A 20,011-nucleotide genomic window follows, 5' to 3' on the forward strand; every position below is an offset into this window, starting at 1 on the left:
CAGTTTGTTCAATGTTATCTGACTCTCCAGATATGAAAGAAAAGCAGAATTTCTGCTTTTAGAGTTGCCTGAGTGGCTTATATTTGGTTATTTTGTCATTTGAAAAATAAAGATAATTGTGACAATGAAAATTGTTTTTGTGTATTTCCATGAAACTTTTGTAGTTAAAAAATGTCCGAACAAACTATTGGCCCCCGGGCATCTTGACTTTATCAAATCTGGCCCTCTTTGCAAAAAGTTTGGACACCCCTGTCGTAAAGGGAATATCGGAGCAAAACGAAAAAAAAAAAAGCTTCACATCAAAATGCAGAAGCATTATCTGACCCCCAGCCCCTCCAGTCCGCCCCCCCGGGCCGCAGCCAAGTCTTGACCGGTCCGCGGTAATAAAAAGGTTGGGCTCTAGGGGAAATAGGGATTTTTTTTTTCTTTTGCGTTCCCTCGCAATGTGCTTACTGCAATATTTGCTGGTCTAGTTTCACAAATGTCAATTTAAAATTTTAAATATATACACATATAAAGAGCCTAAGTGAAAACGTGTTTATTCTTTGGTGGAAAAAAATGATTGAAAATCGATTTATTCACTGCATGTCTGTTTGTGTAAGGCTGAGATGGAACGGCGCTTTAAACCATTCGGATTACCAACACAAAATAGACACAAATCAAAACGGTCAGATTACTTATAACTCGACATAGTTGAATGTATTTTGTTTCTTTCTTTCCTACTAATGGAAAATTTGTGTTTATATCATAGGTTTGTGGTGCATTTCTATAATAAATAAAAAGATATCAAACTTCAGGTATTTCATACGTGGAAAAACCTCACGAACACTCCATATAGTAGAAAGTACGATGGTCTCAGTAAGAAAGGCTTCAATTATGCCGCATAATTATTGCGAGAGAACGCAAAAGAATACAATTTCCCCATGTCACCTAGAGGGCTCCGTAGTGTGCTGACTTTTGATGGTTCCTCTGAAGCTCAAAGAGAATTGCTTCAATTTTGTTTGTACTCAGAACATCCTTGTTTTGTTCTCGTGGGACCAGGGAGCGCTGCAGCAACACCCCTAGAAAGTAACAGCCAACCAAACACTCGATAAATAGGCTCATCACATCACCGCGTTCACTCCTCTAGTTCGGTTCGTTTATCTGTTTGTTGAAACACGTGGAAATGAGAGAATAGAACGTTAAAGTGAGCGAAGATGCTTCACTCGCTCAAAAGTTCACTGTACTTGGTAATGTACACTGAATGTGTAAAGGAAAATGGATTTTTTTGTTTTGTTTTTTTTGTTTGTTAGAAAAGTCAAAATTGACATTTTTGTTGTAAATGGGACACCATTACTAAGTCCCTGTCTAATAAGATAAGTAGGACCTTAAGCAACAAACTGAAAGCAACAAACTGAAATGTAAGGGATTCTGCTGCTTAGAAGCAGTCAGTTGGAGGTAGTGAGAATACTTGCTTTGAAACGCTTTTTTCTTAACGTTTTGAATTTGTTGTGGGTAGTTGTTTAATAGCTAATTTCTTTACAAACCGAGTGAAACATCTTCCGAACTAGAGCAGCTTTTTCGCCACGATTTTTATGACGTCACGCCACCCTCAGCTTTGCTTTACATTTGAAGCTTAGAGAAGCACGGGGTGAACTTTTCTCGCGAAACATTACAAAAACAGCGCGTGTGCTGTGCTAAATGGCTCAGATGAGGGCTGAAGGGACTGAACACGGTTCATATCAGTCTGAATCCAAACAAAGCGACTCTTGGACCAGCTTGAAGGGACAAGCCGTGGAAGACCCCAAACGGGAACCGGGTGTCAACAACGAGGACAAACCAGCCGAGGACTGCGGCAGTTGTACGGCAGTGGGGCCCGGGCACAACCCGCCGCCCTTTTCTGACATGGACGGGGAAGGTACGTCGCCTCACAGCAAGCCGGGCAACAACGATGTGGAAGGTGGCTTTAAACTCGGCGAACCTGGAGAAAGCCCTGCGCAGGGTAGTCTAGCGAGCAGCATAGACTCCGCACAAGAGGGCTCGCGAGTGATGAAAGCAGAACAAAGAGAAGCGGAGAACGTGTGCAGCTCAGCGCCTCGCGGCTGCACAAAGCCCGCGGGAAAGGCCGAACACGCGGCCAGGAGGTGGGTCGGTGTGGAGTTGAACTCCGTGGAAGGAGAGCCGCTCAGCCGCATGGACTCTGAGGACAGGTTGGTAAAAGCCGGAGAAGGAGGCAGAAGGCCGCTCACTTGAGTTTCAGAGAGACACGACCACACGGTCCAAGTTCACCACGTAAAGCGTTTAATAAAGTTTTTAGGGTGACTGTGTGTTTCCTAGAGCTTATAAGAAATTATTTCTTAAGTATAATGATCGCGTAGTATCATAACGCATGGCATGGCGTACCATGTGAAGCACATGTAGTGATAACATGTACCATGTGATTACGCCTTTAAATCCGCAGTAACACTCGGATTGCTCTTTTAACTAGTGTGAATTGATGTAGAAAGTAAGCAGCAGTCACAGATCCGGAGAAAGTTCTTCTCACAGGCAATCATAACCAATGTCGTCTAGAAATGTCTTGATGTCTGAGAAAAACATCAGATTTTCTGAAATGTTCTAATACAACTGAGAAAATCAAAAGAAAATTTGTTACTCATTTCAGAAAATGAAGCTATGGTTACTTTTTTTTCTTGAAATTTTGATAACCCATTATGAAAATCCAATATTCAGTATCTCAGAAAATTATACTATATAAAAACAAAACAGGATACTCTAAACAGAAATTACAGGAAAGCATATTCAGAAGTCTGAATACTCAATACTTATCGTTTCTGCTTTGGTGAGCAGAAAGCCCAGGTTGCATGTTGGATGTGGTTTCTCATCTTCCTCTTGATACTCGAAGTTCTGGTTTGGCCCTTGAGCTAATCAAGGCACATGGTCAGTGGAGCAGCTTTTGGTACCTTAAGGTTGGTACCATGGCCCATTGGGAAATTAAATCATCTCCATGCCATTGATACATGAAGTGTTCTAGAATTTCATGATAGTTGGCTGCATTGACTGTGACCTCAGAAAGCCCAGTGAACCAGAACCAGCAGAGGACATCTGGAAACTTAACTCTGGCAACATGCAATCTGTGCCTCTCCACTCTTCCTCCAGACTGACACTTTGATTTCCAAATTAAATGCAGAATTTATTTTCATCCAAAAAGTTCTGTTTGAGCAACAGAAAAATAACTGCATTTTTCTGACCCTGGTTCCCCCAAACTTTTTAATGGACATTCTCCTATCACACTTTTTCCCTCCACTCAGTTTTCCATAGCTGGTTGCTATGGAACCAGCTATGGTTTCAGCACCATGTAAGCAACCAGCTTCTTCAGCAGCTGTGGAGGCAGCCAGTGACTGGTTGATGAGAGATCATTGTGACAACATGAGTGTGTTGGTATTTTTCACAACATTCTAATTTTGAGTCTCTGCATTTTGGGTTTTTCTTATCTAGCTGATAATAACAGCTATTATCAAAATGACAAGAATTAAAATACTGAAAGATCTGATATCAGTGGTCTGGGTCTAGAAACAACTGAGGCTTCATAGAAATGTGGCTAATTAGTGAAGTTAATTAGTGGTGATTGATTTCCCGCCTCCGGGACAAAGTTGGTTTGAATAGCTGTTTAATTTTTTGTTTTTTCCTTCAATAAAATGAAATTATTTGTAGCTGTGAAACATTAATGTAGGATTAGCATTTTTTCACCTCTGTACAAGATGATCATCTGAATCTGGATTATATACACAATCAATTGGCAACATGCAATCTTGCTAACTTCCTGAACAGTAATTGTCTTGTCAAGTGTTATTGACAAGCATTGTCAATGGATGCGATCCAAAACATCATGATAAAATTTTTAGTTCAGACCATTCTTTGTTGCTTCTGTTATGGTTTCCTGTATCTGTTCCAGTTTCTGCTCCACCCTGATGGACATAGAGAGCACTGCATCCAGCGGTCGTTCGACTCCTGCCATGCTCAATGGTCACAGTGGGGGGGCAGCGTCAGTAGCAGGCTCTGGACCTGCTGTGAGCAAATCTCTGAACTACACCTGCTGCTGGGATGACTGCCAGCTGCTGTTCTCCAGCAGCCCTGACCTGGCTGAACACATCCGAGCCATGCATGTGGACGGACAGAGAGGAGGGGTCAGTCTGTTTGACTTGGATGCTGCTGGTTCTTGGTAGCTCACACCGTCAGCGTTAGGGCAGTCCACAGCAGTCCACAGTCCACAGGGCAGTTACCCTAACCCTATAGTTACAAAAAACTGTGGTGGTATGATCAGGCGTCATAATTTTTCCAAACTTACCTGTTTGTGTGTAAAGCAAACGGGCCAGTACACACACCTAACTTAATCTCTCTTTTCTGTCACTCTTCCTGGTATATAAAAAACCTTAGCAAATAAAGCATGGTGGCCCGCCAGGCCTATACAGCGTGAGCAGTTCACAATGAGAGAAATTGGCTATGCTGGATTAAAAAAAAATCAACATTTTTGTTCTGTATTCTAACATGATTCTAACCCAATCATGATAGAGTCCCAGATTAAGTTTAGTTTTGAAGGTACTTTCTGTTCAATACAATGAACAATTGTGTCACTTATTGTTGGTGCAGTATTTTTGTCATTATTTAGCAGAAGTCAGTTTTCACTTTGCAGTGTTTTTTTTGTAAATTGTTTAGTATAAAAAGGCCAAATTTTGTTGATTATAATTTCACCAGTAAATCGGCCCCCATTTCCTTTCTTTTGGGAGATTGTCCTTTTTTGTTCTCCCATGAGAGATCCACCAACTATGTGACATTCTTGCTACATTTCAGAAAAAAATCAGTATTGGCCAAAATTGGAATTGCTACATCAAGTTGTTAAAAATTGTAATCGGCCAGAAAACTGTAGTCAGTCAGTGCAAGATGAGAGTATCTGGTCTGTCTACCTTCTGCGTTACAAAGTAGATTTAGGACAGTCGGTCCTCATATTTTAGACATACATCAATTATAGTTTTCAATCTGATTGTTTCCACACGTCTGTCACTTATTGTTGGTGGAGTATTTTTGTCATTATTTAGTAGAGGTCAGTTTTCACTTTGCAGTGAAAAAAAACCCATAAACAGGGTTTATGGGTTTCATTAACTGGTAGAACATGACAGCTGACCACAGCATAAAGTGATTGTTGGTGCACAGTTTCAGAGGATGTCTGAACATGGTGTGTGCTTCAGACTCTACCAATGCTGACTGCTGCAGCTCTCTGTGACCCAGGTGTTTGTGTGCCTGTGGAAGAACTGCAAGGTGTACAACACTCCGTCCACCAGTCAGAGCTGGCTGCAGAGACACATGCTGACCCACAGCGGAGACAAGCCCTTCAAGGTAACATCACACATCTGCAGCTTCCGCATCAGGTTAATGTTCCCCCTCCAACTAACTGTCCATTCTCTTGCAGTGTGTGGTTGGCGGCTGCAATGCCACTTTTGCCTCACAGGGGGGGCTGGCACGCCACGTCCCCACCCACTTTAGTTCCCAAGGTTCTTCCAAAACATCCAGTCAGGGCAAAGTGAAGGAGGAATCTCCATCCAAGGCTGGTCTGATCAAGAGGAGGAAACTCAGGAACAAATATAGACGCTCACTGCGTATGAGTGATACACACACATGATTATGAATTCAGTCTAATAGATATCTAATAGATGAGATATCAGTCAATCTCACAGTGAAATTCTTCACCTGTTTCCAGCTCGACCTCATGACTTCTTTGATGCACAAACCATGGAGGCCATCCGGCATCGAGCCATATGTCTCAACCTGGCAACACACATTGAGAGCCAGGGCAACGGACACAGTGTGGTCTTCCACAGCACGGTTAGTTCTCTCTCTGTCTCAGAGCAGGATACCACAGCAGGAACCCACCTCTGCTCTCTTTTGGTTTCCAGGTGATAGCCAGGAGGAAAGAGGATTCTGGGAAAGTGAAGGTGCTGCTCCACTGGACACCTGAAGACATGTAAGTCCTTAACTTCCTGAACCTCCCAGAAACTCCACTGTTGTCATAACTGGTCATTTGTCAAACTGGTCAGTTTCCACTCAGTGACGTTAAAGTGTTCCTGTGTGCATCAGACTGCCTGATGTGTGGGTGAATGAGAGCGACAGACTGCAGCTGAAGACCAAGGTGGTTCATCTGTCCAAGCTGCCGACAGACACAGCTGTCCTCCTGGCCCCCAACATTTACAGGCAAGGGTGAACATGAAATTACATTGCAAAAAACATTGAAAATAATTTTTTTAAATCTTTTTTGGTGCCTGTTTTTCTCCACAGGATGTTCTTCTGATGAATTCAACTTTGCTGAAATACCAGGGGAAGACATTTCTGCTCAGCTCCATGTGAAGTTTCCTCTTCATCAAAGAGGATCTTAGGAATTTAGTAATTGTCTCCTTGGCTTTTTTTGGCCACCAGTATTATTAGGTGCAGTTTGTAGAAAGCATGTTGCTTGTTTTAGGTAACACAGCTAGAGTGAAAAACAGATGAACTGCATCTGTAGAGGCAGTTGTAAATATATAAGATTTGTAATATATTTTTATACACTTTTTGTACTCCCATGTAGCTGATGCAAATCTTTTTAATAAAAGTCTCAAAATGAGCTCATGTTGTTTATGTTCAAATAACAGACAGTGATTTCTTTGTTCTTATTGCAGCAGCGTTAATTCAGAATATGAACTAAAGACAAATGAACTGCATCTGTAGAGAGGTGCAGAGATGAAATGCATCTCTGAGATGAGAGAGATGAAGCTGAGCAGTTTAGGGACTGCTCAGCTTCTGGTAGCTTGATGTAGGTCGGGTCCTACAGAATGCCACAAAACCCAAAATGTTTTGCTTGGCATCAAAACTAGCAAGGCCTGTTTTATTTTTATTTCATAAAGTATTTTGGTTTTACCTGGCCTGTCCAACTGGACAGAGTTCCTGGGGAAGACTAAAATCAAGCTGGCATCGGGTCAACTCCTTGTGACCTGATCAAAATTGATTATTGAAAAACAAGAATTCTTCAAGCTGCAATTTGTTCTGAAGGGAGAAACAGAAAATGCAGCAACAGTCTTCAGAGACATTTTGACTGACTGCTATCAGAGATCCTGCACAGCATCACCAACCATGATGAGGATATTTGAGTTACTTTGGAGGCGAGGTATGCCTCTATTGAACAGAGCTGAATTTTGGGATGTTTGTCCTCAGATTCTTTCTTTGAGCAAGTAAGAATTCTAACATTTTTATATCAGAAAACACCTATTTTAGAGAAATATATTCTCATTATCGCAATTACCCTCGTTGTTGATCCATGGGCTCCAGTTCTTTGATTAAAAAATGTGATATTGTTTAACCATTTATTTCCTAGGGTAAAAAAATAATATTCTAAATAAATTCCTAGAGCATAGATCACTAAAATAAGATCTATTCTTCAAAGACTGACTTCAAAATAGGAGTTATAGGAAAAGTCCTATAATGATGAATAAGAGATCCTATTTCTGAGATTATCACAAATTATCACAAAACGTGCACATTTTGTGAACGCGATATTGAAACAACTGATCCACTGTTCTTTTATCTGCGCAATCATTAAGAACTTTTTGATTGATTTGCTGGTTTAACAGTAAGTTTGATGTTTTTGGTTTGTTATAAAAAGACAAAAAACAAAAACTCTGTATCAACGTTATTTTGTGTCTGGCAAAATTTTACTACAAATCGATTTGTACAAAGTTGTGGGAAAAATTAAAAAGGGAAAATAATTTTTGGGCTGACATGCTATTTATACACTTTCTCCAGCATTAAACTATTATTACTTTATCTCTTTTTATATTTTTATTTTTAAGTATTCTTGAATAAATGGATATTTTTCCATTCTGAAGAATGTAATATTGTAATATTCATGAATAATGTAATATTCATGAAGTTTGCACATGTTGATTTAAAATAAAATAAACACATACATAAAATAAATAAAATTAATTAATTAAAATAAAAAATAAAACCAACGTCCATGACATTTCCGCAAGTACGCATATTGAAAAACGGCCAAACTGTGTGAAATACTTACAAAATAGTTTCTTTTTTGAAACTGTATTTCAAAAAACAAATTTCGTAGCCAAAAATTGTCTTAAATATAGACTGAGAGGTAGTTTTTTTAAGATTCACTTACTGTGTACTTTTTCTATTTTTGGATAAACCTTTAAAAAGACCAGAGATGATATGCTGACTGACGCTGACGTCATAACTGATTGCCGGAAGTCCTACTGTATTGGCAGTGAAAGATGGCCGGGTTACTAAAGAAGGTACGTGTAGAGGTCATGTTCTCATGTTCTTGTTCCTTTTAGTTTGTTAGGGATGAAGGCAGCAGAATGTCATGAAGCTACAGCAACGCGAACGAGCCCTAATGTTAGCCGTAAGCTAACATTCCTCAGGCAGTTTGATAAACCTATCAAACCTATATTAAAATATCTATCTATCTATCTATCTATCTATCTATCTATCTATGAATGATAGCTTTAATCGAACAATAAATTGTTACATATGTTACATTTCTGTTTGATAGACAACTTTTATATCAGGGAAACTGAAATTTGTCCAGTTTGCTTTATCAACGGCAAGACTGAAACTCAAAGCTTGAAAAGAAAAAAAGTCAGAAAAACGGTGTTATTAAAACACACAAACAAAAAAAACTTCAGTTTGAATTGATTTCACTTAACATTTTTCCCTGTTCTTTCGTTTTCTCTTTTCATTACTTCCAGTACTTAGACAAAAATAGTCAAACTGGATAACTCCTGGGCTCAGCTTGCCCAAGAGTTGTTTAAGACTTTGTTCTTTTACTCGCTGCTCAGTGAAAGCTGACCTGATCGCAGGAGAAAGTGGGAGTTTGTAGAACCTGAACTTACAGCTGTTCCCTATTCCTGTTCCCTTCCAGACCACCGGCCTTGTTGGCCTTGCTGTCTCCCAGAATCCTCATGAGGTGAGCAGGGTGCAGTTTGGAATTTTCCAGCTGAAGCTATTCACTCAAAGATTTTCCTCTTTCTCAGCGTCTACGAATTCTTTATGCAAAGATCTTGACATCACTGCAGACCATGCCACAGGACGCCGCATACAGGAAGTACACGGAGCAGCTGGTTAACGAGCGCTTAGACCATGTGAAAACGGTCAGCAGACCCAGTTCACCATGTCACTCAGCAAAGCTTCAATTTAAAGATGAAGCTTTGATTTGCTTTCTGTTGACAGGAGCCAGATGTTGTGAAGCTAGAGAAGAAAATAAATGGTGGACAGATTGAAGAAGTCATCTTCCAGGTAGGAAACAGGAGTAACTGACAGCAAAAGACGCTGGCTGTTCCAGACTGTGGGCTTAAACAAGGAGCAAGTTCAAACCAAATATTGGTTTCAAGATGTCAAACATGCAAGACTGAAACTCAAAGCTTGAAAAGAAAAAAAGTCAGAAAAGCTATTGGAATGATCAACACAGCAAATCTTTTCCTCTGGAAAGGTACGCTGCATACAGGAAGTATGTTCAAAACATGAACCAAATGTATCGATTTGGTTTATAATTCTGGAAATTTTTTGGTTAGGGTTAGGGTCTACTTGTTTTTTTAAAATCCAGCATGGATGTGTGAGATACATGCTGTATCTCACACATGTTATCAATTCTAATGTATAATGTTATCAATTCTACGATATTTATCGATCTTTTTTTCTCGTAAAGTATCAATTTTCCATCCGCGAGTACAGACATTAAATCCTACTCAAATCCCTGATGTTCCAACTTGCACATGTACATTAAAAATAATGTAACGAAATAATTACAATTAATTAAATAATGAAATGAAATTGATAAATTCATTTATTCATTCATTCATTTATCTAAGTGAATAAGACAAAAAAGGTACCTTACCCTATACATAATACTTAATCAATTAATTTACTTAATCAAAGTAAATGTTTAACAAAAATATTATTACACCAGTATTACACTATCAGTTCAATTACTTTAATTCAAGTCTATGGAACAGTCAAAATGTCACCAAAATCACTCTGTCCCTCTAAAATAATCATTCACAACATTTTAAAAATACATTTTTAAATCGTACCGCTTGCTGAATATTGTGATATTGTATCGTGGGAATAGTGTATCGCTACAGCTTTAACAGCTTTTATTTAATTTAAAAGGTTTTTAGTACACAAGGAACAAAAGTGGAATAATTTAGAAGTGACTAAAATGATATGATAATCTAAAATGATGAGATGATAATCAGAACAAGCTTAGAAATGTTGGAGGAGGAAGATTGTTTTGAACAATTCAGTGGGTTTTAATGCAACAGCAAACTAAGATTGTTACTCTGCTGACGGATGGTGTTCTGTGTTGCAGGCGGAGTGTGAGCTGAGTCTGTCCAGGAAGATGGCTGACTGGAAACCATGGGAGCCACTGGTGGAGGAGGCTCCACCCAACCAGTGGAAGTGGCCCATCTGAAATGAGTTGTGTTGCTGTGAAATGAGTTCTGCTTCTAATAAAGAAAACTCTAGAAGAAACATTAGTTCCTTTATTCTCAAAGTTAACAAAGTTGTACATCAGCGCCTGTTCCTGCACAGGATCCAGAAAATGTATACAACAGTATACTGTTGTTACTGTAGTAACAGTAAGAAATTCTGCTTCTGACAGCAGCACCACTGTGGTATCCTTCAGGCTTTGGTCCCTTGAGCAGCACTGGTGGCCCTCTGTAACAGCTGCAGCATGATGGGATAGATGGAAGCAAACTCTTTTCCCTGCCGAGTTCTCACCAACTGCACGTAGGCCTCCAGGGCCCCCCTGTGGAGAGGACACACACACATAACACACAGTCACACAATTGATGGGAGCAGAGGAGTTCCTGTCTGACTGCACCTGGCAAAGGACTTTATTAGAGTAAAACTGTTAAGGGGGGAATGGGGACTGACTGGGTTTTTAGTAAGATCCAGTTGCGGGTTACCATGGCAGCATGCACAGACACAGCAAATGTTGGAAATCAGACAAGTTGCACAAGGTGGATTTGTTGGAAATTTGTTGAGAATTTGACCAGAGGAGTTCCTCACTGGTTAGTCTGGAAAACTGCCAGAATGAGTCCAGTTTGGACTGAAGCAGTGAATGAATAGAATATTTAAACAGAAAATAAAGAGTTCTAAAATCCAGACCTTTGCAGAGTGAGGAGGAACTCTGCAAACGTCTGAAGTGCCTCCTTCAGTCTCCACAAACTACTAGTTAAAGTCAAATGATGACCACTAGAGGTCATCACTGCCCACAAATACAATCCTACTGAGACTGAAAAGGTGGGAGAAGAGAGGAGAACCACCTGATGAGGGCGAGTCTGTCTCTCTCAGAGGGGTGATCATCCAGCCACTGGGAATAACGTGCAATGGACCACTCTGCTCTCTGTGGAGGGGCAAGCAAAGTTCTGTATCATCCCAAACTGTGTGTGTGTGTGTGTGTGTGTGTGTTTGTGTTTGTATAGACCTGATGAGGTGATCTGAGCTCAGATGGGGCTCTGGTGAAGAGAAAGTGAAGCACGGTGCTGTAGGGGATCAGGTCACCTACTGCAGGACTGCTGGCGATCAGTTCACTGGTCTGAAACAGCAGAGGTCTGAAACACAGCACACACAACGTTTCTTATTGCACACACACAGTGTCCAAAACGTTCACCAATGAAAACCTTAATGAAAAGCTGAAAGGTCTGAAGAAATAAAAACATGACTGGAAGGAACAGAGCAGCATCTCTTCAGCTTTTTATTGATCACACAAATAGTGTCTATTTTTCATTTCAGCTCATAAAAAGGGGGCATGAGAAGGACCAACAAATAGTCTCAGCTGACCTAAATTGCAAATATGGGAGGATTTTCTTTTTAAAGATTTTTGGTTTCTTTGGGGTCTTCCCCCCGGCGGGACTCAAACTTGTGATGGTGGCGTCAAAGACTGAGGCGACAGACCCTCATCCACCGCAGACCCTCAGCTCCGGTGGCTGGGAGGATTTTTATTTGTAATGTCTTGAAACCACTCAGCAAACATTAAGGCTATGTTTCCATAAAAGCTCAGTCACAGGTTTCATGGCTGGCATTTACTACATTCTGTACACATGTGAGCCAACTAATTACTAAAATAACCCAGTTTGGTTCTTGGTTATAACCACATAAATAAGAGAGTAATTTGCAGTCAGAGGGCACAGACCTGAAAGAGCGCAACATCCTGTACGGCTTCCCCAAATCGGACACTCTCCTGCACAGAGGGGCTACAGCCATCTCCATCTGACACACAGATTCACACAGTAATAATGCAGCATGCACTATTACAGACAACACAGTCTGGAAGGGCTTGGACTCTGAACTGGATTCTGAACTGGATTCTGAACTGTCCAAGCCCCACATTTCAGCAGATCCTTACCTGTGCAAAGTCAGCAGCCAGCCTCATTTTGCCTCCTTCCCCCAGTGGGCGCAGCAGGCTCGCATGGCGAAGGAACAGCTCAATGGCTCTCTGGGCGATGGACTCCGTGTTGTCATAGACGAAGTCCAAACACTGGAAATGTTTGAAGTAGTCGGTCATTACTCTGGAGATGAAGCCCTGCAGCTCCTTCATGTACAGGGAGCATGGAACATCTGGCTTATCAGGGCTGGACAGAGTCCTGGAAAACACACAAAAGACGATGAGGAGATGATGTTACAAACAAGAATATTTAATATTAGCATAAAGCTAATATTTTTTAGTTGGGAGAAGGAGAACTTGGAAAACTCAACATTTGTGCAAATCTCCAGCTGCTTTGAGTTAAACCACTTTTATTTTCTTGAGTTAATTGAGAATTTGAAATGAGAGCTAATCTAATCATCTCTCTGAGGCGTCATTCAGACACAATGTGTCTCTTCTGATATTATGTGTTGGTGACAAAAGTTCAAAAAGAATGGTCAACTTTTAAATTGTCAACTTTTGCTCTTGCTGTTAAGTAAATTTAATGTTAACAGTGACCATCAAAACTTGATTTTGTACAAAATTAGTTAAACTATTTCCTAAATATTCATTTCAACCCAACCACCTCACTGGGTTCAAATAGAAGTTTGTGCCTCTAGATAAAAGTGGAGGCCAGACAAACTTTAACTTCAATACAGCATGAAAAACAAAACAACTTCCAACTATGTATAACTTGGCATGTTATACCAACATGTATTAAATGTTATATACCAACATATATTTGAAACATGCTTGGCATGCTTGGCATGTTTCAAAGATCCAGTCAGAACACTCTCAGCCTGTGACTGACATCGTCTTGCATCTTTCTTATTTTACAGAGGAACAAAAACAAAGTAAATGTCTCACCCTGAGAAGTCTTCTTGGTGAAGTGTGATGATGATGGCCTCAATAGAGTCGCTCACAGACTGCAGCAGAGGCTGCACTGCGCTGCTCATCAGGGCCTGAACTCCCTGAGGTCAAATCAGGTCAACAGTTAAACAGACACACTGACATAGGAGCAGCTTCTGAGCTTCTAAGTCCAGCGTTTAGATCTCTGTAGATCTTAGAGAAACATTGATGGTAGATCTCTATTTGTGTTTTAAATGGTTTCAAAACCATTTAAAACACAGATAAGTAATCTTTAAATTACTTATATTTAAAGATCTTAAGTACTGTTTTGAATTAAACAAAAAGAAACTGACCTTGAAGCTGTGCGCCATAAAGTTCTTTGAGGTAACATTTTAGAAAGAAAAAGACTGATTTGACCTGAATTGAAAACCACATAAAATCAGGTCTATATCTACAGTGGGGCAAAAAAAGTCAGCCACCAATTGTGCAAGTTCTTCCACTTAAAAAGATGAGAGAGGCCTGTAATTTTCATCATAGATATACTGTACCTCAACTATGAGAGACAAAAGGAGAAAAAAAAATCCAGAAAATCACATTGTCTGATTTTTAAAGAATTTATTTGCAAAATATGGTGGAAAATAAGTATTTGGTCAATAACAAACAAGCAAGATTTCTGGCTCTCACAGACCTGTAACTTCTTCTGTAAGAGGCTCCTCTGTCCTCCACTCGTTACCTGTATTAATGGCACCTGTTTGAACCCGTTATCAGTATAAAAGACTGATAGGTCTTTAGCAGTGGTCTATAGCAGTGATGTTTTGGGGCTGTCGCTGGGCAACACAGACTTTCAACTCCCTCCAAAGGTTTTCTATGGGGTTGAGATCTGGAGACGGGCTAGGCCACTCCAGGACCTTGAAATGCTTATTACAAAGACATTCCTTTGTTGCCCTGGTGGTGTGTTTGGGATCATTGTCATGCTGAAAGACCCAGCCATGTTTCATCCTCCTTGCTGATGGAAGGAGATTTTCACTCAAAATTTGACAATACATGGCCCCATTCATTCTTTCCTTTACACGGATCAGTCGTCCTGGTCCCTTAGCAGAAAAATAGCCCCAAAGCATGATGTTTCCACCCCCATGCTTTACAGTAGGTATGGTGTTCTTTGGATGCAACTCAGCATTCTCTCTCCTCCAAACACGACAAGTAGAGTTTGTACCAAAAAGTTCTATTTTGGTTTCATCTGACCATATGATCTTCTCCCAGTCATCTTCTGGATCATCCAAATGCTCTCTAGCAAACTTGAGACGGGCCTTGACATGTACTGGCTTAAGCAGGGGGACACGTCTGGCACTGCAGGATTTGAGTCCCTGGCGGCGTAGTGTGTTACTGATGGTAGCCTTTGTTACTTTGGTCCCAGCTCTCTGCAGGTCATTCACTAGGTTCCCCCGTGTGGTTCTGGGATTTTTGCTCACCATTCTTGTGATCATTTTGACCCCACGGGGTGAGATCTTGCGTGGAGCCCCTGATCGAGGGAGATTATCAGTGGTCTTGTATGTGTTCCATTTTCTAATAATTGATCCCACAGTTGATTTCTTCACACTATTGCAGATTCAGTCTTCCCAGCCTGGTGCAGGTCTATAATTTTGTTTCGGATGTCCTTTGACAGCTCTCTAGTTTTGGCCATGGTGGAGTTTAGAGTGTGACTGTTTGAGGTTGTGGACAGGAGATCTGCATGGAGGAATGAGCCAACATACAAGCAACAGTGTGTGAAAACCTTGTGAAGACTTACAGAAAACGTTTGATCTCTGTCATTGCCACCAAAGCGTATATAACAAAGTATTGAGATGAACTTTTGTTATTGACCAAATACTTATTTTCCACCATATTTTGCAAATAAATTCTTTAAAAATCAGACAATGTGATTTTCTGGATTTTTTTTCTCCTTTTGTCTCTCATAGTTGAGGTATATCTATGATGAAAATTACAGGCCTCTCTCATCTTTTTAAGTGGGAGAACTTGCACAATTGGTGGCTGACTAAATACTTTTTTGTCCCACTGTAGATATGATTCATAGTTGAATCATGAGAGAAGTTTGATACCTCCAAAGAAGACAAGAGGGCATCTACCGCAGCTGGTGGACATGCTCCCAAAGCAGAAATAATCTGCAAATGAAAAAAAAACATCTGTTAGCGAGGGCAAAAATAGTCCAGAACAGCACATGTTCACCAGGAAGACTGTCACTTTGAGGAGAAAGTGCTAAAGCTTCTCATCAAAGCCTGCAGGCAAAAAACATGATTTTGAGGTTAAATTACCAGAATGAACAAAATAAATATAACATTAAAACTCTTTTCAAATGTTTTATCAAGTCTGATAAGCCTGTCAGATTGAAGATTATGTGCTAATATTAATTTATATTAGCACATAAACTAATATTTGAGCAAAGCCTGAGGTTCTCTGACATTTGATTCTGAGATTGCAACTGGCTGGAACAATTAGGGCAGAAATGATTTAAAGGGATCGATGATCCCTTTGTAACAATAAACTTTAATTGAGAAATGTTTATTTTAGAAGTAAAAACAATACAGTAATAACAATTACTGTATTGCATTATGATACTGTAGGTTAAGTTTTTATAAATTTTAACAAAATATTGTCACACGAACGCCGCCATGTTGTTCACGCTGCAATGCATTCTGGGTAAATGATGTCTAGGGTCCAACTGCACAAGCTGTCCAGCCAAAACAGTGATAATTAAGTTACTTTGTGGGTTTATAGAATTGTCAGCAATGCTATAAACCGCAGCTCATTGAAATCACAAGAGCTAATGAAGATGAGCAGAAGCAAATAGAGGAGCTGCTGCTGCTGCCTTCAAATGAAACAAAGAATGACACGTATCTCAGGTCGGACTGTGTGCTAACCCCAACCCTAGCAGCATCTGTGCTAGCCATCAATCCGTCCTACCTCCTTGTGGTAATGTACATGAGCACATCGATGCTACGTCACGCACTTCTTACTCAGCAGATTTCTTATCAATACGTCCTACATGTGGAAGTTTTGTTTCGTCTCTTTTATTTCATCAAAGATTAAGGTAAGCTTTATTTCATTTATTTTATACCTGCTGTATTACTTCATGACAGGCAGCTTGTAAACATAAATGGTTTTAGTTTGGCGTCTGGAATGTTGTTACTATACTGTAAACAAGAGCGATCCCATTGCTTGGCATCAATCACCTTTGGTCATGTTTTCGAAAGGCAGCACTGACCAATAGACATAGCTGGTACAAAAATCTGACGAGGTAGCACAAATCGTCAGAACATTGGACGTGTCTGGTCCGATAACTGCTGTTTAGTGAGAGAGCAGGGACTCTCTCACTGTGACTGTGAATATATGAGTATTTGTGTGTAGTTGGATGTGAATTTACAACTGTAAAATTTAGCACTGGGATAATACCAGATTATTTTCTGAATTATATTACAGGTGTATACAGAATTTCCCCCAGAAAACTTGCTAAGCCCAGTGGCACTGATGCAGCCCACTGTGTTTTTGTATTAAAAGATGTTAAGTTGACAGGAAACGGAAAAATATTACTTGGTAATTATGTTATTGGAGAACATTGCTGTCAATACTATAAACCCACAACTATAGAATTTTTAAAAACAACAAATAATAAAAAAAATACAATTAAAATAAATATAAATTATTTGCACTTTTATTAAATCCAAATTAAGTCATCAGTTAGTGGATCTAAAAACACAATGTAATGCTGATCACATTTAGAGCTGCTTAGTTTAATGGTAAATAGACTAAGCAGCTGCCTAAGGGCCCCTAGGCCTTGAGGGCCCCATAAACACTAATATTTTAACACAAACCACAGATACAGAACTATAACATGTGTTTATTGACAAAATCAAAGCTGTTAAGTTCAATTTTAAATTGTTTGACATTTAAATGTAAAATTTTAAGGACCTGACAAGTTTACTTTGTAAAAGTTCAAAGAACAATCTTTGAACATTATAGCTATGTTTGGTTACAATAGCTACAGTCTGATGCTAAAAGTTTTAGTCTTTGAGTTTGAGCTCTTTGTTCACAAATACATCTCAGTAAACTACAATTATCACTGATTGCATTTAAGGGCGGCCAATTTAACTAGGCCTCTGTCCCAGATTTCTCTAATTCCTTGTTGAAATGCTGTTAGTGGTAATGATGTTCTTATTCTACTCAAGGCCTCATACAACCTTGGATTGGCCCTGCATGACGACCTAACTCTACTAAACTGCACAGATAAACAGGGACAAACGGGGAGATTTAATTTATGTGGCTTTAGAAGCTCTTCCATTTTGCATCTGTTGAGATTTTTGATAAGCGCCACAGAAAGTGCTTTGCTTGTCCCGAGTTTTAGGGACGGGTTTTCTGATATACACGTGGCCGTGCACTGCAACTCTGCCTGAAAGCATTTGTCATGTCAAATCATATGACACCAAATGCATCAGCAGCGACATTTTATCTTATAAAATAAAATAAGAGAAAAATAAATAACATACACATACATGCATCTCTGGAAAAAAATTAGAGACCACTGCACTGAACTCCACTGAAAACCTCAGTTATCCCACCAAATATTGATTTCTGAACTCTTCCTGAGTTAAAACATTAGTATCATTGTTTCTGAATGAATATAAACCTGTTTTCTTTGCATTATCTAACCTCTGAGAGCACTGCATCTTTTTTGTTGTTTTGACCATTTATCATTTTCCTGCAAATAAATACAAAATACTAAAACAAATAATTACTAAATACTAAATTCTTACTTAGGAATTTCAGACTTGTTGTCAGTAGTTCATGAAACTATTGACAGAACAATGTCAATTTTATTCAGACAGACAGTAAAATCCGAAAAACTGATCATTTTAAGTGATCTCTTATTCCTTTCCACAGCTACACACAAGTATGAATAAATGTGGAGACATGTCTCCATACTTACTTTACAGATTTATTCTTGTGTGCATTCCATTAAAGTAGATGTATCAATTGATATAAATGCATTTTATAAGGTTTTTGTTTCTTTTAAAAATTGTGTGTGTGTATGGACAGATTCATACTAGAATTACTGTGGATATGTTCCACACAGTGGTTGTGACATGTCTGGAATAAATCAGTCAAATCAAATCAAATTAAGCAGTAAGCTTATTGAGTGTTTTGTAGGCATGAGGAATATTTTGGATTGGATTACAATACAATACAAAATAGGTGTTGAATCAGGAGATTTTTAAGAACTGAGGTGATGTGGTCCCTGGAGTGAGTGCAGGGCAGCTGAGTTTCAGATATACTGTAGTTTTTGCAGATGCATGGTGGGAAGTTACTGAAAGATGCAGGTGATGGTATTGATGCGAGATTAGAAAAAGTCACATATCATCCAAAAAACTGCATCAAAAACGCTGCGTTTCTGCCAGTTTGAAAAATAAATAATAGCAAAAAAAAAAAATCTCTATGAAAGTACAGAGCATGAAAACTGCAAAAAGTAAAAGTTTGAACTAGACATTATAATTGATGTAGAGATGGTTTGAACTTCTTCCTTCTCTCTGTCCTCTTTGCTCCTCCTCTGCATCCATGACGCCTCCTTTTCAACTCCTCTGGGATTCCTGGCTTCAGTTGTGGTATTATTTCAGCTTTTGCAATATTAATCAGCTACTCCCCTTTGTAATGCCACCCTGTTGATATGGTTACACATTGTAACAAAAGAGCAAAAAAAAAAAAAAAAAAACAGTCCATCTGCACAGCATCCTAATCAAGAAGAAATACTTGTCCAAAGAAAACAGAAAAAAATTTCCTGAGAGGCAGGAATGAAAGTTTGAATAAAGAAAAAATCTCAATGAAAGTAACAGAGCTAACGTGCTGCATTAGCATAATTCTAGAAATAGAATTATGTTTTTATGCACCCTTGTCCAAGATTTCAGCATTCATTTTCATCAACCGTACAGGCTTACAGGCAACCTTACAGTCAAAGAAGCTTACAGCTGTCACATGAACTGAAACAGCAAGTCAGAACTACCACACTACGAACACAAACAGTTGGTGTAATTCAGTAAGTTAATTGGAAATTCTCCTCTGTTACCTTAGCAACAGCCTGTTGTAGGCGGTACAGAGAGTTGACCACAGTAACATTTCTTCTTTGCCCCTCTGTCAATGGTCCAATCACCTGACTGGCATCTCCTTGAGTACAGAGCTGTGGACGGGAAGGACACAAAGGGTTCAATAAGTTACAGAGTGCAAAGTTAAGTTTAACAGACCGAAGACATAATCAGCAAATGTTAGAAATAATTCCCCAAATGTCTCCCTATGCTCTAGCAATTGGGCAACAAGTTATATTTTACCTGTACCATTGTAGAAATAAAATATCCCAAAAGAACCATTTTTTGTAGTTGTCAAAAACTAACAAAAGGTAGATAACCTAAATTACCTACTACAAGTAATTTGGTTGTAGTTTACTGCTAATGTTTAAGTTTCATAATTTTGTTTCCCACACTCAATGCCTCTGCACTTGGGCCTAATTTTTGTTGGCTCACAGCAAATGTCACCTTATCAGAAGCTGTAACAGGCTTGAAAAACTGGTGCTTATTTCTGACATGCTAAGATGTAAAAGCTTAGAGCTAACAATTTCTCACATACATGAGTGTACATAAGGTA

At 39.4% G+C, this 20,011-nt stretch overlaps 3 protein-coding genes across 4 annotated transcripts in view; 2 read left to right on the forward strand and 1 right to left on the reverse strand.

Moving 5' to 3' along the window:
• The first annotated feature begins 1,434 nt into the window (after positions 1-1,434).
• On the forward strand, positions 1,435-6,628 carry LOC102225373 (zinc finger protein AEBP2). The gene is made up of 8 exons (XM_023350458.1): positions 1,435-2,189; positions 3,932-4,163; positions 5,263-5,370; positions 5,444-5,630; positions 5,732-5,856; positions 5,928-5,995; positions 6,109-6,222; positions 6,307-6,628. Exons 1-8 carry the CDS (start codon positions 1,681-1,683, stop codon positions 6,317-6,319), a joined length of 1,356 nt encoding a protein of 451 aa, XP_023206226.1. The 5' UTR covers positions 1,435-1,680; the 3' UTR covers positions 6,320-6,628.
• Positions 6,629-8,235: 1,607 nt separating this feature from the next.
• Positions 8,236-10,545, forward strand: ndufa5 (NADH:ubiquinone oxidoreductase subunit A5). The gene is made up of 5 exons (XM_005805434.2): positions 8,236-8,309; positions 8,939-8,983; positions 9,051-9,167; positions 9,247-9,312; positions 10,385-10,545. Exons 1-5 carry the CDS (start codon positions 8,289-8,291, stop codon positions 10,484-10,486), a joined length of 351 nt encoding a protein of 116 aa, XP_005805491.1. The 5' UTR covers positions 8,236-8,288; the 3' UTR covers positions 10,487-10,545.
• cog5 (component of oligomeric golgi complex 5) overlaps positions 10,543-20,011 on the reverse strand; it is a 71,945-nt gene continuing 62,476 nt past the window's right edge. For both annotated transcript variants that reach the window (XM_023350382.1, XM_023350381.1), the window contains exons 15-22: positions 19,440-19,550; positions 15,427-15,489; positions 13,349-13,452; positions 12,425-12,662; positions 12,212-12,288; positions 11,504-11,630; positions 11,343-11,422; positions 10,543-10,822 (exon numbers count right to left, since the gene is read on the reverse strand). In XM_023350382.1, the coding sequence (XP_023206150.1) occupies positions 10,696-10,822; positions 11,343-11,422; positions 11,504-11,630; positions 12,212-12,288; positions 12,425-12,662; positions 13,349-13,452; positions 15,427-15,489; positions 19,440-19,550 (927 nt within the window). In that variant the 3' untranslated portion in view covers positions 10,543-10,695. The remainder of the gene's footprint in view (positions 10,823-11,342; positions 11,423-11,503; positions 11,631-12,211; positions 12,289-12,424; positions 12,663-13,348; positions 13,453-15,426; positions 15,490-19,439; positions 19,551-20,011) is intronic.

This window comes from Xiphophorus maculatus, chromosome 17 (genome assembly GCF_002775205.1).
Source record: "Xiphophorus maculatus strain JP 163 A chromosome 17, X_maculatus-5.0-male, whole genome shotgun sequence".
Taxonomy (NCBI): domain Eukaryota; kingdom Metazoa; phylum Chordata; class Actinopteri; order Cyprinodontiformes; family Poeciliidae; genus Xiphophorus; species Xiphophorus maculatus.

Excerpts from the sequence above, each read along its gene's own strand:
- LOC102225373 (XM_023350458.1), top strand. The coding sequence starts at position 1,681 with ATGGCTCAGATGAGGGCTGAAGGGACTGAACACGGTTCATATCAGTCT. Across the intron at positions 5,631-5,731 it reads CAAATATAGACGCTCACTGC|CTCGACCTCATGACTTCTTT; the intron begins GTATGAGTGATA and ends ACCTGTTTCCAG. Across the intron at positions 5,996-6,108 it reads CACTGGACACCTGAAGACAT|ACTGCCTGATGTGTGGGTGA; the intron begins GTAAGTCCTTAA and ends TGTGTGCATCAG.
- ndufa5 (XM_005805434.2), top strand. The coding sequence starts at position 8,289 with ATGGCCGGGTTACTAAAGAAG. Across the intron at positions 8,984-9,050 it reads TCTCCCAGAATCCTCATGAG|CGTCTACGAATTCTTTATGC; the intron begins GTGAGCAGGGTG and ends CCTCTTTCTCAG. Across the intron at positions 9,313-10,384 it reads TTGAAGAAGTCATCTTCCAG|GCGGAGTGTGAGCTGAGTCT; the intron begins GTAGGAAACAGG and ends TCTGTGTTGCAG.